The following is an 18,302-nucleotide window of genomic DNA, read 5'->3' as shown; positions in this document are numbered from 1 at the left end:
ACATCTTTGAGACCTTAGTGTTGTTATCATTCAGTTGTTTCAGTCATGTCTGACTCTTCATGACCCCATTTGGGGTTTTCTTGGCAAAGATACTAGAATGGTTTCGTATTTCCTTCTCCAGCTCATTTTACAGAGGAGGAACTGAGGCCAACAGGATTAAGTGACTTTCTCAGGTTTGCACAGCTAAGTAAGAGTCTAAGGTCAGATTTGAACTCAAAGAGAATGACTCTTCCTGACTCAGAGCTTGCACTTTGTCCACTGCTCCACCTAGCTGCCTTCTTTGAGACCAATAACTACTTAAAGTCATTTCCCTTCTGTCTGGGAAAAAAAGAATAACCAGATGCCCATGAAAGTACATAGGTAATGCTAGTTTTCTGCGTTTATTCCTTTGTTCTTTGAGGATATAGAACATTGCCCAAATTTTAAAAAAAACAGCTTTTAAATAATATAAAAAGTTTTTTGTGTGTTTATTTTATCTTCAATCAAAGTTGAATCAATTAGGCTGTGCCTTATTCAGGAGGCTGCCTATCTAAAGAACTGGACTCCAAATTATGAGATATGGCTACAAATCCTGATTCTGGTACTTCTTCTCTTGGAGACTATCTGTAAAATGGGGATAATAATATTGCACTGCCTTTTTCATAGCAGTATTGTGAGGAAACTTTTGTAAACCTTTAGAAAAAGTAATTGACATATAAATTACTATTATAGAAATGTGGGTAGTGGTTATTTATTTAAGGTTGAGATCCCAGAGACAAGGCTAGCCTTTCCAAAAATGTATTATTTATATGTTTACACACATCTCATGAATGACACTTAATTTATTTGTAACAGAAACAATTATAAAATGCTCTCCTCCAAAAAAAAACTTAACTCACAAAAAAGTGTGTGTCAAGTCTGTCATAGATTGCATTCAAAGATCAAGGGACCTTGAAGGAACAAATGGACAGAGAGGAATGAAATTCTAAGAGAAATTAATTGGGTGAAATGAGAACAAATGGAATAGAAGGAACCTTAATCATAAACAATAACTGTTTTCTCGGCGTCTCAGAGATTCTAGAATTCCCAGCCTAAGACAAATCCTGGAGTAAATCTTCCCTTTGTTTTATTCCTCTATTCCTCAGTGCATTACACAAGTAATTGCAAACTAGTTTAAAGGAAAATGCAGACTATTTGCAACCTGAAAAACAAAAAATATCAGAGATCATCCTAACCCTCTGACTTTAGAGAAGAAACCAGGATTAGTTTCCTAATACAGTATGTTAGAAATAACATTGGGACTTTAAACAAAGAAAAAAATAAGAACATTAGACTTGAAGTAAAAAGATGTGTTTTGATTCTTACTCTGATGCTTACTAATAAATATGTAACTGTGGAACAAGTACTTCACCTCTCTGAATCTCAATTTTCTTCTCTATGAAATGAACGTAATACGCAAACATAACTCAAAGATCTGTTAAGATTTGTTATGAGAAAAGTGCCTTATAAATTGTAAATTTATGTATAGGATAATTATTAAAGGACTTGCAGCTGGGTTGCACAGTGATTGGAACAATGGAATTGGAGACTGGAAGACCAATTCTGCCTCAGATCCCTGGCAAGTCACTTAATGACTCTAGTCAAATCATTTAATTCCTCTCAGCCTCACTTACCTTATCTGTAAAATGGAAAAAAAAATAATTAACAGGGCTGTTATAAAAAGCACTTTGAAAACTTTGAAACACTATACAAATCCTGGTTACTACTACTATTACTATTACTACTACTACTACTACTACTAATAATAATAATAATAATTGCTTAAGGTCTTTAGATTGTGAGTGCCAGGAATTTTGTTAGAACTTACATCCAGGGTCATTTCCTCTAAAGCATTCAGCCTCTTCTTTAGTTAAATTGTATTTTTTGAGAAGGAAATGTTGGAAGTCATCAACACATGCATTAGATGGACCAGAGAGATTTAAAGAAAAAATGGTATCAGGCAACTAGTCAACTCACATATATTAGATACTTTCTCACTACAAAGCCCTACATAAATTCTTACTTATCTGAAAGCCATCTAGGTCTTTTTTCTTTTTCTTCTCTCTAGAGGCAGAACCATATAATAATAGATAGAAATTGCTGAGAATCGATTACAAGGTGATAGGAAGAAATGAGTGCTATCTAAAGGTGAAATGTTTTCTTGATAGGTAGTAGATTCCCACTTACTAGAGATCTCTAACAAAGGCTATATGACTACTGCCAGGGGTTGTTATTAGAGGGGATTTTTTATAAAAATCTGGGTTAGGAGGACCTGAATTGTCTTTGAGGTCACATACAACCCTAAGATTCTGTGATGTGGTGTTTAATCTTAGGTTGTCTTCATATAATTACTTGAAGGGCAAAAAAAAAAAATGGAATTTTATTCACTGGCCCCCAAAGCCCTGTCCTCTTCTCCTTTCCCTTTATATTTTCTTTCTTGTTGATCTCGTTAGTTCCAGTACATTCAGTTATCATTTCTATACAAATGGTTCCCAGACGCATTGTGAACTTCTCTATTTCTGTCAGGCCTTGTTATCTTTTTACAGTTCTCCAAGATGATGATGACCCCACGTATGGAATCTGTTGCCAAATTTTGTTTCTTCCTTCACAACATTCTTCATGTACCTCTTCTCCTTTCCACTCATGGGAGTCCTAATTTTTTTAAAACATTGATTTACTTTTAATTTTCAACATTCACTTCCATATGATTTTGAGTTTTAAATTTCCCCACCCCTTCTTCTGCCCTCCCCAAGATAGTGTGCAATCTGACATAGGCTGTACTTATACATTCATATTAAGCATATTTTCACATTAGTCATGATGTATAGAAGAATTAGAACTAATGGGAGGAACTATAAGAAAGAAGAAATAAAACAATACAACAAAAGAAAAGGAGAGCAAGTAGTATGCTTCCATCTGCATTCAGACTCCATAGTTCTTTCTCTGGATGTGGATAGCATTTCCTATCATGCGTCTTAGATCCTCGAATTGCTGAGAAGAGCTCAGTCTATCAGCCATCGCACAATGTGGCTGTTACTGTGTTCAATGTTCTCCTGGTCCTGCTCATTTCACTCAGCATCAGTTCATATAAGTCTTTCTAGGTTTTTCTGAAGTCTGCCTACTCTTCATTTCTTATAGCACAATAGTATTCCATTACATTCATATACTAAAACTTGTTCAGCCATTCCCCAAATGATGGGCACCACCTCAATTTCTAATTCTTGGCCACCACAAAAAGAGCTGCTATAAATATTTTTGTACATGTGGGTCCTTTTCACGGCAGTCCTAATTAAGGACCTCATTAACTTTCATGCATATAATTGAAATGGCCTTTTAATTGGTCTCCCTGCTTTTCAAGTCTGTTCCCACTCTAATCTCTCCTTTACTCAGCTGCCAAAGTGAATTTCCTAAAGTATAGGTCTGCCCATGTTATCCCCCTCTTCAATAGCTCCCTATTACATCCACAATCAGATACATGAAGTCCTCTGTTTGGCATTTAAAGTTCTTTACAATCTGACCCTTTTCTACCTTTTCATTGTTAATGTTACTCCCCTATGTGTACTCTATAGTCCAGCTGTATTGGAGGACTACTTGCTCTTTCACAGACTGTCCTTGTGTCTTTGAATCATCTATTCCCATCCCTGGAATGTTTTCCTTCCTCATTTCCATCTCTTAGTTTTGCTGACTGTGCTTTAAGTCTGAGCTCACATTCTACCTTTCTCAGAAGGACTTTGACTGTCCTTCAGCTTCTAGTGCCTTCCCATCTGAGAATATCTTTCATTTACTTCATAGGTATAAATACACATATACGTACATATAAATTCATACATACATATAAATATACATATAAGTATGTGTGTGCTCCTATATACATATCAAACTAATTATGTGTTGTCTCTGTCATTAGAATGTGAGCTCCTTGAGCAAAAGGATTGTTTTTGCTTTTGTATGTATCCCCGACATTTAGCACTGAGTCTGGCATGTAGTGTTTAATAAATGCTCATTGATTGGCTAACTGATTTATTAATATATCCCATAAGTAACAAACTTCCTAAGTTATAGTACGTAAAGCAGGAAATAAATAAATTCAGTATATTTTGCAACTGGCCTTGGTCAAATGAGACTATTCTCCTACTTCCAGGCACACAAAAATATATAAAGTTTGATTGTCATCTTCGAACTAAATCCTTTGAGGCAGCTGGATATCACAGTGGATAGAACACTGGGCCTGAAGTCAGGAAGCCCTGATTTCAGATCTGACCTTAGATACTTACTACTTGCATAATCCTGGACAGGTCACTTAATCTCTGTTTGCCTCAGTTTCCTCATCGGTAAAATGAGGATTATAATAGCACCTACTTCCCAGGGTTATTGTAAGGATAAAATGAGATAATTGTAAAGTACCTGGCACATCGTACAGCACAAGTCATGGATCTTCAAAGATCCTTAAGAGATGATCTTCTAAAGTCCATTTCACATGTGCATCTTAGATTAAGTAATTCACCTATGATCACACATCCAATAAGTGGCCAAAGTGCTGTATAAATGTTAGCTCTTAGTATCTGAACCCCATGCCCATTTCACTACTACTTTTCATTTTTTTGATGCTTTAGCCTAAAAGATTTGGAAAAGTTACAGACACTGATTGACTCATCTTGATTCCCCATTTCATCTTCAGCTGTGTGAACTTTTCTTCACCTCCTGTCATCTTAAGCTCTGGTTAGGCAGTTGCAACATGTTTTCTTTTTTTTTCTTTTGGAATGAGCACTTTGGGTATTCCCAGAGGACCGACAGTTCATTATCATTGTCTTTCAAGTGTCACTTAGGTCATGATGGCATTTCATGGTGGAGATTGGTGAATCAGTCAGAAATAAAGCAGAATCATTCACCCACTCATCACTCACACTAATTTGAAACTGGAAAGTTAAGAGTTTCCTGAACAAGTTCAGAAGTTCACACTGTCAACCTTTCTGGGAGGTTTGACGTGGTAATACAGCATTTGAAATATTTCCAGGGCTTTTAAACATTCCTTTGTCACTCAGAGTCTCATAGGAAGAGTGGCAATCTTGAACAGGAGTTCAAGAAAAGGACTAGAAATAAATGGACATTCAATGAGATATCACCAAATGAGGCAGTCTATGTATCAAAGTAAGAGTACAAAGTCAAGGATATTTTGACTGAAGACTTTTGTGAAACTAAAGTTCAGCACAGCAAGAGGCAAACTTGGAGATGAACACGTTGCAACTCAAGTAATGTGTATAAATAGGGACCACTCTTTGTTATTCTAATAATTACAGTTTCTATAGGTATGAGCATTCAGGTTTTTCAGCAAAGTAAAATATTTCCCAAGGGATCAAATGAGATAACGTGTAATTCACTTTCACACACTGTAAAGTGTATATAAATATTAGCTGTCGTTATTGTTATTATTTTCATTGTTACTGTTATTATTTTCCATCAAACTTGTTTTTTTTTTTTCATCAGAAAAAGGGAGAGGATGGTAAGGAGAAAATCCTGGAAGGTTTAAACAGTCCAGGTATGCTACTAATCTAGCAGTAATCTCAGTGGCCAGGATCTAGGAAAATTGCCTTTATTACAAGAGCCATAGAGAAAAATACTTCCAGTTCATATGGAACAATTGGCTGACTGTTGTAAGCAGTGTGCCAGTTCACACAGTACTATATGAATTAATAGTAAGGATACTAGGGATCTTTAGAAAGGAAGCTAGCTTGTTTTCTCAGATTTTTCAGAAACTATTTTTAAATCGATAAGCACAGGAAACCTACTCAAAGGACAATTAAACCCAGGAATAGGATGGGAGGGGAGGAGAAGTTTTAGAAAACAATTATTTTATTTGCATGTGTTTTCCCAACCCTAGAAACTTAGGATACTGGAGCACAACTCAGAGACCAGGGTATGTCAGGGAGGTTCGGGCTTTGGCTTTCCTTAGGTCAAATCTGAACCTTGGAGAGCAAGTGTTCATTAGAACACCTAAAATCTGGGGCACTTGTCATGTGGTTTTATTCATGTGAATGATTTCTTCACTTGCCTTTCTGCTTTATGCCAGTTTAGTCATTCATACAATTCACTTGGTGGATGTAGTGGGCATCATAAACTAGAAAGTTGTATCCCTAGAATGAAAATCCTCATTCAGAGAAACTATTTAGGACATGGGCTCTTGAGCATCTTTCCAGACAATATGATCACTTTCATATAGCCGCTTTGTCAATCTGATCCATTCAAACAAAATTGGCTCTTTTAGTCAGTCATTTCACTTGCTGACCAAACACAAAATGAGTGTAAAATGGCCAAGCAAGTGGTTGCTTGTGTTTCCAATGCCTAAATGAAATTCAATGCAAAATATTGGATGCATTGGAAGCCATTCATATAAACAATGTCAATAATTCTGACAAAGGCAGATTTGGATGGAACTGATCCATGGGATGGTTGCTCTACCTAAATCCCCAGTAAGCTGAGATGAGGCTCAAAGTACATCTTACTGACATAGCCTGTAGGATGGAGCTGGGAACCTTCAACAAGATTTCAACTTGTTGGTTGAACTTGGTTGATTCAACTTGAGGCTACCTACATTTTATGCAACTTGAAATCCACTTTTGGTATAAAATTAAGCCTAAGCTTCCTTCATCCCAATGTCAATATATTTCTTCATAGAATGTTTGAATGTCTAATTTCTTCCCCACTGCTAGAAGGGCCACTGCTGCACATCTTAGACAGCCCTCTCCATCTAAAGACCTCAAGAACTATGAAGGGCTTCTTGGTTCATATCTGTGTCTATATCATCCCCAGGTTTCCATTTGTCATATGAAAATGAAATTCATCACGCCTTCATGGGGCTCATTCCATTGCCTTACCACAGGTACATGTGTATGCTGTTCTAAAAACACCTCAAAGAAATAACAGGGGATTATAAATAAGTCATGGATCTTCAAGGAGCCTTAAGAGATGATCTTCTAAAGTCCATTTTACATGTGAACCTTAGATTAAGTAATTTGCCTATGATCACACATCCAATAAGTGACCAAAGAGAAATAAAACTAGATTTGCCACCTTCATAGTATGGGCTTTTTTCTCTTTTAAAATTTTTTTCAATTAAAAACATTTTATCTCCTTTCTCTCCCACCTGCCTCCCCACAGTGAAAATAAAAACAAAATCTTTATAACCATATGAATACTAAAACCAAACAAATTCCCACATTTGACCAGGTTCAAAAATGTGTTTCATTCCGCATCTTGAGTCCATCGCTTCTCTATCAGGAGGTGAAACAGCATTCTTCATTGTCAGTCCTCTGGAATTATGGTTGCTCATTTTGATCAGTATTCTTGAATCCTTCAAAGCTCTTCAGTTATTTTGTGTTTGTTTTCTGTTAGGATACCTCAGCAAAACAAAAATTTAAAGAACAGACTCATTCTTTCTTATAAAGTGTTCAGCCACTGAAAATGGCCCCAGAAATTGAACGGCTTCCTCATTGATTATGGAATGACTGAACAAGTTGTGGTATATTATTGTGATAAAATATTATTATGTTATAAGAAATGATGAGCAGGGTTGTTTAAGAAAAACCTGGAAGATTTATATGAAATGATGCAAAGTGAAGTAAGCAGAATCATGAAAACATTGTACACAGTAACAGCAATATTGTAGGACAATCAATTTTGAATGACTTAGTTTTTCTCAGCAATACAATGATAAAAAAAAAACAATTCCAAATGACTCATGATGAAAAATTCTATCTATATCCAGAGAAAGAACTAAGGGAATCTGAATGCAAATCAAAGCATCCTTTCTTTTTTTTACTTTCTTGATTTTTCTTGTATTTATTTATTTTTTGGTCTGTAGTCTCTTTTGCAACATTGCCAATATGAAAATGTTTTGCATTACTGTACACATATAATGTATATCAAAGTGTTTGCCTTCTTAAGGAGCAGGGAGTGCAGGCAAGGAGGAAATTTGGAACTCAAAAATTATTTTTAAAAATGTTAAAAATTGTTTTTAATTGTAATTGAAAAAATAAAATAAAAACATTGTTTTTAAAATCACATATATGAAAAAAAAAAAGAAAAATGTCCTTAGAAGTCTATACATAGTGTGATATGGAGAAAAGATAGAGCTTACAAGGAAAAGTTAGCTGGGGAAAAAGAGGCTGTACATCAGAGGTCAACATAGCTAATAGTCTGAATGCTGTAACTTGCTTTCCTGTGTACTTCAGTCTAAAAATGGAATAGTCCTATGTGCCCCTTTCTCTAGTACATCCTTCATGATTCAGTATTATGTATATACAATATTGAGTTTCTATGTAAAAATAATGATATTTTTTTTCCCGGTTCAGATGTAATCCAGAATTGTCATACCAAGAGGTTTTACTGAGTATATTTACTGAATACTGTCTGTGTGTAATGATAGAGTGCCACCACTCACCCACCTCCAATTTACCCTTCACTCAGCTGTCAAAAACATCTTCTCAAAATGCAGATACGACCACATCACCCCCTACACACACACACACACACACACACACACACACACACCCCTCCAGTGGTTCCCTGTCACCTCCAGGATCAAACAAATAATTCTCTGACATTCAAAGCCCTGCATAATCTGCTCTGTCACCACCTTTCCAGTCTTCTTGCACCTTACACCCCTTGCCTCCCTTTTCCCTACCACCCCATGTACATTGAGATTCAGTGACACTGGCTTCCTTGCTGTTCTTCAAACAAAACTCTCCACCTCCCAACTCTGGATATTTTCATTGGCTGTCCACCATATTTGGAATGCTTTCCTTCCTCATTTCCGCCTCCTGGCTTCCCCGGTTTCCCTGGCTTCCTTCTGTCGGTAGCCTTTCCTGATCCCCCAGAGATCTAGTGCCTTTCTTCTTTTAATGGCTTTTACTTTATCTTGTATATAGCTTATTTATACATAATTGTTTGCATGTTGCCTTGTCCATTATATGGCCAGCTCCTTGAAAGCAGGGACTGTCTTTTCATTTTCTTTGTATCCTCAGCACTTATCATAGTGCGTGGCACACATATGCCAGTAATGCTTGCATTAAAAATAGGAAACAACAGTAATAATAAAAAAGTAGCCAGGAAATTTGGGTTCTAGTCCTTGTTCTACTACTGATCTATATAGGGGAATTGCCCTGGGTAAAGAAACTTTCCTTCTCAAGGCTTCATTTTCCTCAGCTGCACAATGCAGGTGTTGAAGATCCTTAATAAAAGCTTTATTGACTGACTTGACTTGGAGTCCAAAAGACCTGGGTTCAAATCCTGCCTCTGGCATTAACTATATAACCATAGGTCAGTCATTTTACCTCTCTGAGGCTTGGGTTCCTCATTTGTAATTGGGGTTAATAATACCTATATCACCTATTTGACAGGGCCATTGTGAGGCTCAAATGAAATAACATGTGTGAAGTTAGCATTGGTAACATTAATAAACATAGTACATTGTTGGGATAGGGATCTTCCTTTTATATGACACCAGCTTGCAAACTGTTGCCAGTCCTTTATTTGACCCAACTGGCATCCCTGAGATGACCAGTTTGTTTCTGAGGAATGCCATTCTCTCCGTCCATTTCAGCTCCTCTGCCAGAGCAACATGCTTATTTTTTTTTCAGCATAATTTTCCATGATGTTCATACAAAATGGATTGGTTACATAATTATGACAGTGCTTATTCTTACAGTACTTTAAGATTTTCAAAATGAACAACCCAATGAGATAGGTAATGTTGAGTAGCATTATGTTCCCCATTTTTCAGATGTGGAAAGTGAGGCTCAGATTGTTCATACAGCTAGCAAATGTTTCATTTGCACTTGGCATTCTCACTCCCAGTCTAGAGGTTTTCCCACTATACCACAACATCTATTAAGTTCTGCATTCACAGAGTCTAGGAATGCTAATGATAAAATGACTTTGGAAATTACTACTCCAATACCTCCATTTTGCAGCTCAGAAAACTAAGCCTTGAAAAGGCAAGTGACTTTCCCAGGTTATTGCCCTTCTATGGATTAGCGATAGAACCAAGACCAGAATCTGTTGGCTGCTATTATTGTTGTTGCTACTTTATATTTTTTAGTGCAAGCACATTTGGTGTAAACTTACAGCAGTACTGGCTTTATTGGCAAAGACATTAGGAGAAATTTTCTGGTGACATGTTAATTGTGTAATAAAAATGTCATCGCAATGGTCACCAAGGCATGCAAGAAACATTCAGCTAGAGTGAGCAAAACTATATCCACACTAATAGCTGTATTTTATTTGAAGGGCTTCCATTTATCTGTTTGCTCTTGATTGCTCTATATAATCATTTGATTTTTATATTTAGAAAAGATTTTCTTTATTTTTAAAAAGTCTTTACAGAACAAGGTAGCAATGGGTTCTACTACTTTATTAGTTTTATCAAATATTAGTCTTCACCAAAGTCCACGTCAGGTGCCTCATTATGAGATTTAATGTTCATATGAAGATGATACAGTAAGCTCGAGCAGGACTTCCAGGCTGGGGAGGTTCCGATGATGATCCTGGTGATTCACTGGGAGCCTGTCACTTAATTACCAACCTAGCCAGCCAGGCAATTATCATTGGAAAGAGCCTGGCTCTTGCTGTCAGAGGACCTTGTTTAGATCTTGCCTTTGACACTTATAGCCTGTATCACCTTGGGCAAGTTACTTTACCTCCTAGGGCCCCAGTTTCCTTATATGTGAAACCAAGGGGTTGAACTAGATGGCCTTGGAGGTGTCTTCCATCTCTGGATCTATGATCTTAAGTAGAAAGATGCTCAGAAGAGAGAGTACACATTGATGAATTTGGACCTGCAGCTCCCTAGGAGCTTTAATTGGTGGATAAAGAGCCTACACAACATGAAATCACCTATCTTTCACATATCAAGTGGGAGGATGTCTGGCTGGTCTTCCAGGTAGAATTTCTTAGTCTAGAATCCTGAATTAATGTTAACTTAAAATGGCTATTTTCAAAACAATTCTTAAGTTTACCTTTACAGTGCTATGTTATCAATCCACTTATCAACCTGAACTTAAGATATCATTGTTCTATGTAGGCACAATATATGGTCTTGCTATACCAACCCAAGTAGCCTGGATTATTAAATCATCCATGAACCTATCACTTACTTTGCCAGCTGCCCATACATCTGTAGGGATATAATTCTATCATCAGGGGCATTTTTCCATTATTATATAGTTGGAGTAACTTAGGTAGAATTCAATATATTCTGATCTCCCCAACTTTATTATTGGGATATATGATGGATATTTTCCCTGCTATAATCTTTACTGAAAGGTCCTAAAATGGAATTATTGGTCCAAGTACACAAATGTTTTCTTTCCTACTAGAAAATGTTTCATTGTAGGAGAATAGACCAAGTGACCAATGCCCTGAAGTAAATCAGTCAAAGAGCAGCCACATCTCTCAGCATTCTTTCCATTAAACAAAACCTGCCTGTTATGTCACTAAGAGCCCTCAATGTCCAGAACCTTGTTATGCATTCTCATTGATTCTTGCAAGTCATTTAACTCTTTGACCTCCATTCCTATGGCTTAAGTTAAGATGGTACTTTGTCCTCTGCCCATCTCGTCCTGGCTATACAAATGAACAAAATAATTCCTTAGTTGTTAGTACTTGTGAATTTCTCTGTAATATGTCAATTAATAAATCATCTGTCATCTGTCACCTCATCATGTTTCATATAATTTAATTTTTCAAGTATTTGCCATCCCACTTAAATTACACACTTCTTTAGGATGTGACTCCTACTTCTCTGTAACCTTTCAACTCCTAGCACATCTCACTCATAGGAGGTGCTCAATATATAGATATTTATTTCCTAATTTCTTTTGCTGGTGCTTATTTTTTCCAGATGGACCCCCATGAAAACATCTTATTAAGCACCCTCGAGATAAAAAATGAAATGGCCACCTCTGAGGCAGTAATGGGACTGGGAGACCCAAGAAGCACCATGTTGGCTTATGACGCTTCGAGCATCCAATACCGGAAAGCTGGCTTGCCCAGACACAGCTTTGGCCGCAATGCCCTGGAGCGACATGTGGCACAAAAGAAGAGCCGACTACGGAGGCGTGCCTCCCAGCTGAAAATCACTATCCCTGACTTGACTGATGTAAATGCCATAGATCGATGGTCCCGTATATTCTTTCCTGTTGTTTTTTCCTTCTTCAATATTGTCTATTGGCTTTATTATGTGAACTAAAAAGTAGCGTCTCATGGGAACAAAAGACTGGATTTCTCTTCAAACTGGTTGTACAGCCAAAAGTGGGACTTGGAAAAAATCTTTTCAGGAAAAAATGATTTTAAAACACCTTAGTTGCTGGCCTATTCTATGATTCATTTCATACTATTTGGATTGCTTCTGCTAAACACTTCTTTATGCTACAATCTATGTATTTTTTTCCCAGTTAAAATAGAAGTGTATTTGGTGAGTGATGGCCAAATTCAGTTCTGACATGCCATTTCCATTTTATATGCTTAGGACTCACTCAGCCTATACAAGTGGGAAAGTATTGGAGAAATAGTCTTAACGAGGTGTAGTAGCAATGTGAATCATTTCCTTGTGTAATGGGCATGTCTAGCTGTTCCACAGCTTGATTTCTAAAGGAAAGAAATATTTCAAATTGATATTATACTTAGAGATCGTTCACAGTTCACAGAGAATACTTTCAACACAAGTTGAAAGTAGTACTGAAGATCATAAAGTGATGTTAGAGTGGTGGTGATGATGATGATGATGATGATGATGATGATGGTGATGATGATGATGATGGTGATAACGTTGACAGGTCACTATTTCCCACCACCTTGCAAAGTTTTTGGTTAGTTCACTAATAAAGAATTGGCATTTGACACGCAGTGCCACCCTTGCAAGTAATAAGTCAGGGAAACCAAGGTTGCCTTCTCTAGCTCCATTAAATGTTGGCAAAGTACTACAGTTAGAACACCCTGTGCTAAGAAAAAGGAGACTGGTGGTGGTAGCTGCTGTGGTTTTAAGTGTGATCTTTGTGGGGGGGGGGGTGGAGCTGAAGAGGTTGGGCATTTCACAGGAAAACTATTTCACAGTTGGCTACAGCAATTGTTTATATCCTGCCTTTTATGTAAAAGGAGGGGATGAGTCTTCAGAGAATAGCAGAAAAATTAAAGAAAGGTTTTTAAAGGTATAAAAGATTTTTAAAAAAATATATATATTCACCATCAGGGTACATATGAACAAAGTGTAGTGGCCAATGATGAACTGGACAGGATTTGTATCCAACTTCATAAGCTTAGGGGCATTGTATCTATTGATACTTTGATGTGCGATCTATTCAGAAGACAGAAAAGAACGGGTAAGATTATGGGAATCACTAGTACCTGAGATGTTTGACAAAGAATTTGGCGTGAACCTTGCTTATATCATGGTGTGCAGTTGACAAACAGGGTGTATTTCACCCCCAACCCCAGCCCATGCTCATTACTTCTGTGGAATTTACCACAATGTGTTTCCAGAATTGAATGGGATACTCTTAAATGAAGGCACTGTTCATTGTTTTAGAAGGGTGAAGTGTCCTGTCATGTCTTTGTTGCCTCTGAAATCTGATCGCTGCTTCTTTTGAAAAATTAAAGCTTTATATTAGTAAATAAGTATTGGAGGATTCGGTAAATTGATCTCCTCTTACATAAGATGAAGTTCACTTTCACATTTTCCACAGAAGTAGTAAAAGCATTAGATGTAGTTTTTGATTGTTTTTAAGAAAGAATACTCTCTTTTTGCATATGGAAATCTGTTCATTTAAGGAAAAATGGAGACTGGAAAAAAGATAACAGCAGAATTTCCTTGGCATGCTCAGTTGTAAGAGTCTCTCTTTAGAAAGTAAACCACATTGCATTGCACTGACTGTACCTCTAAATGAAGTCATTGTATTTGAAACATCATTTGGAAATGGAAGAACTGCTATCTGGGTCATCTTATAGGAAACAAATTGATTTTACAGAGCTTTGTTGACTGAATGACTTCAGAAGCTTGGTTTTTCCTCTTTTTTTTCCTAAGGGAGTGCTACTTTTTTTTTTTATGAAGCAGTATTGTGTTTAAAAATACAGTCAGAATTTGACATGAAAGGCTTTATGGCCAGGGTTCACCAATAGATTGCATGAGTTAGCTCCTATTTGTCCTTTTATTCATGGCTGATTTCTAACATTAGCTGGAAATGGTGCTTTATCACATAGACATCTTGTTCTGAATTTGAGACACTGGATTGTCTCTGGTAGCAGAAGATGGCATACTATTATACGTGCCTTCTGAGTGTATGGCTACAGACAGGCCAGAGTTTGAGACATTCCTTTGCCAATGCCATTCTTGTATTTGTTGAGTCCCACTCTGGTGACAAATCTGTGGAAGAAATGGTCAGGTTCCTATGCATGGGTTCATAATAGTGAGCATACTCAAGATAACCCCAAGGTTTCTTTTCCCCAAAAATGATTTGTTCTTAGTCATCACCTAAATAGCTTTTCCTGCTTCTGCTATCAATTGAATACGTAACGGAGAGAGTATTTCAATACCTCAAATACGCAAATGAAAGAAACAAATAGGCTGAATTCTGATAGGATGGTTCTTGAGAAAAGCCAAAGTCTGAGTCTGTAAGTAGGGCTGCTACCTGCCATTACCATAAAAGCCATAATAATCCTCAATATTGCCATGTTATGGGTGCAATAAAATGCAGAGTGTGGAAGGAACTGAGCAGACAGACCTAGAACAAAGCAAACAAAAACAAGCTACTCTCTGCCAATTGGACCTTCATACAAAGTTATTTTCTAAAGGAAACAGAAATAGGAGATTCCATTTATGCTCATAGTTGTGTTGGGATGAAGACATTAGGAAAAGAAGTAATCAGGAGACCTTATAATGGAAAATATAGAGTTGCCCATGAGAGTGAATCATATGTTGGCTTCCAGCTACCATTCTCTTGGATCACATCAGAGCAACTAACTCTTGTCCTCAGTTGTTTGATTGGGATTTTATTCTCTGATCTGGCTAAGCAGAGAGTACCTGGGAGTGATTTAATGCTGCATTTGAAGAAAAGAATCAGAATGAGTCTGGATATTCTGCTTTCTTATGATTAAGCATGAGGACTTGTAAAAAATAATCTGTGCAAAGACAATGTTGATATTATATGATTATTAGTAAACATATTTCCTTTTGCATATACAACAGCCAGCAATTAAGGTGTTTTTCATCTTTATGAAATTCATGGGCAAATTCTGACTCTAAAATGGCAAAGTTTTAACAAAATCTTGAATCTCAATCTGTAAATATCTCTTGTACATGACTGCTAGCAAATGTGAAATGCATTTTCAGAATTGAAAACCAGTGCAACATATTTCTGTGTTTGCATAAGGAATGTTACTTTTCTTTCTTCTTCACTCTAATAACTGGGAGGAAAAAAAACTCCATTGTCATTTAAGTGTTCTCTATTCTCTTATTCTTCTAAAACTCAATCTAAAATGAAAAGTAGCTGAAAGATCTCTCTGAGGGATTTTACATTCTAGTTTAAAAGCTTAAGGAACACACCCACATGTGTACACACATACAACACACACGCAAACACATACACATACAAACTGTCAGCTAAAAAAAGCACAATGCCTAGGGAAGTGAAGGTGGATTTGTAACTGGGAAATGAACCAATTAATTTTAGGCTAGATCCATATTTTAATGAAAAATCCAACAATATTCATTTTGAGTAAGTAATTGAGTTTCCAGTCCTTAAATTAACACAGAACTCAACAGAAAAGGAAACCAAACTTACAACATGTCCATGTGTGTATATATATATGTATATATATATGTATATATAGGTCAGTATAAACATACATATATATGCATTTATATGTTGGACAGCAAAAGGAATAAGCTAATATGTTTTGTTTCTATCACTTAAACAAATATAAGAATATTTTTTACTTTGGGAAAAAATTAATATATTAAAATAAATAACTGTACAGGGTAACTGGGCATTTCTATATCAACCAATCAATGCATACAATTCTTACAAAACATTGCACAATTTGACTCTATAATAGTACCGTACCTCAACATCTGAAATTAGATTACATTAAATTCTACTGCTTGCCTTTTCTCTGTCTCCATCTCTGTCTCTGTCTCTCTCTGTCTCTCTCTCTGTCTCTCTGTTTCTCTCTCTCTGATTTTCTCTCTCCCTCCCTCTCTTAAAAAAAATTTGTCCACTAGCAGTTTGAAAAATTAAACAAATATGCCCTAGGGAAACCAAGGGGAAAGTTATGCTACCAAATCTTTCTAGGAAAACAAACTGATGTGTTGGCCAGGGTAAACTATTCTTAAAAATAGTGAGCATAACCATTTTGCTATGTGTATATAGAACATGGAATGTGTGCAATTATAAGTCCAGCTGAACATTTGTAAATATCATCAGATTTCTTAAACATTTTTAACTTCTAATTTGTACTTTATGGTAAGGCAAAAATGCTGATTCTCTCCCATGGTTTAGGTGAACTGTGTCCTAAAACCCTGTAAATAATGAAGCTGTAAATGAGCGGTCAGTAGATTCAGTAATTGTTTAGTGATTTTCTTTTGTCATTTTATTAAGTATTATTATTGCATTGCCCAAACAGAGTAATTTAAACACCCTTTTTCATAGACAGTTCAGGATTACAGATAATAGAATCTCAACTTATTTTTGAATTTTTTTAAGGTCAGTGGGAATTGGTCTAGTGTTAGAAGTGATGTAACAATAGAATGAGTACAGCTGTGACAGGAAGCAGTAAAAATCAAAATTAGCAAAAGGTCTGTTTTTGTTTTTTGGTTTTTGTTTTTTGTTTTTCCCAGCAGAGGTCAAAGAATAGATAAGGCTGTAGCTAAGCACTGAGTTTTGAAAGAAAGTGAAAGTCATATTGCTCTCACTACAGAGAACAGTGCTTGTTCCAGAAATCTATGATAAAAGTAAGTTCTGATAGATTTTTTTTAAGAAGACTGTCCTATAGATCCTCAAAACCAAAGACTCCAGAATTGTGGGAAATAAAGGGAAAGCTAACCAGTCACTGCTTAACACCAAAGGCAAAGCTTTTTTGAAATGCACTAGGAACTTTGTTTAAAATGATAAAGAATCAATGGCATAGTAATTCAAAATTTGTCCTTTTATACTTTATTGAAAAACAAAATATTGAAAAAAGAGAACAGCAACATTCTGAAGTATTTATCAGCTATGTGGAGATTTAAACAGAACATCTCTCCAGATATATGCAACATTATGATAACAGGCATCTTTTTTTTTCTGAAGTACTTTAAGGAATGAAGGGGGGAAAATGAACCGATGGAAAACACTGTCTTGATTTCACTTTTTAGTCATTCTCCTTGTCATATTTACCTTGTCAAATTCACTCCCAGTCTCTCTGTGTCACCAATGTTTGGAGGGCAGTTGACCTACCCCATATGTCTGTATCTCTCCTGAGTTCCAGATGCTCCTGTTTTTCTTTAATCAGTTCTGTATTTTGAGTTTACATTTGAGTTTACCTTTAATAAGATGAGATAAATTTTAACAAAATTGCCTATGATTTAAATTTCTTATTTTTTTTCCTTTCCATGGGTGTTTAAATGGTTCTGTTACTGATGTCTCTGCATAATCCTGATGTCTTTTTTTTTTACTTGGTACTCTGCTTCACAATGTAGTCATGATCAGCCTTACTAATTACCTTGTAGCCTTTCTTATATGCACATAATGCACATTTTCCAACAGCTAGAAAACGCAAAATACTAGCAGGTATCATTGCATCAGATTTTCATGTTTTTCTCAAAAGAACTGCTAACCTCTGGGATAAGTGAGGTCATAAAACAAAATGATGGTTGTAAAGGAGTAGAACATAAAAGATATTTTCTTGAATTTAAACTTATCGCAGCCAGTCTTAGCATGTAAATATATAATAATGTTGGCTAGTGTGTAATTCTTGAACTAAAAATACAAATAAAGAAACCTTAAAAGGATTTACATAGTATTTCATTGTGTTGTGAGATTGTGGAATGGTGATATCTGAAGTATTGTTTGGTTGGGGATGGGGGAAAAGAGAAGGGGGGGAAGGTGTAATCAGCATCTATCAGTTGAACTAAAGTAGTACAAATCCACAGAATGTCAGAATTGGAAGGAAGCTGGAAACCCTACCCTTACACCCATTTTATAGATGGAGAGACTGAGACCCAGTCTGGGAAATAATCTATTTGCCCAAGGTAACAC

At 36.3% G+C, this 18,302-nt stretch overlaps 1 protein-coding gene across 2 annotated transcripts in view; it reads left to right on the top strand.

Moving 5' to 3' along the window:
- The window catches only part of GABRB2 (gamma-aminobutyric acid type A receptor subunit beta2), a 261,118-nt gene extending 243,063 nt beyond the window's left edge, over positions 1–18,055 (top strand). For both annotated transcript variants that reach the window (XM_020992408.2, XM_020992409.2), the window contains one exon: positions 11,915–18,055. In XM_020992408.2, the coding sequence (XP_020848067.1) occupies positions 11,915–12,262 (348 nt within the window). In that variant the 3' untranslated portion in view covers positions 12,263–18,055. The remainder of the gene's footprint in view (positions 1–11,914) is intronic.
- The last annotated feature ends 247 nt before the right edge of the window (positions 18,056–18,302 follow it).

The sequence above is a fragment of the Phascolarctos cinereus genome, unplaced genomic scaffold (genome assembly GCF_003287225.1).
Source record: "Phascolarctos cinereus isolate Bilbo 61053 unplaced genomic scaffold, phaCin_HiC Scaffold_2;HRSCAF=192, whole genome shotgun sequence".
NCBI lineage: Eukaryota > Metazoa > Chordata > Mammalia > Diprotodontia > Phascolarctidae > Phascolarctos > Phascolarctos cinereus.
Note: the sequence above shows the minus strand (reverse complement) of the source record. Positions and strands in the feature narration are given on the sequence as shown.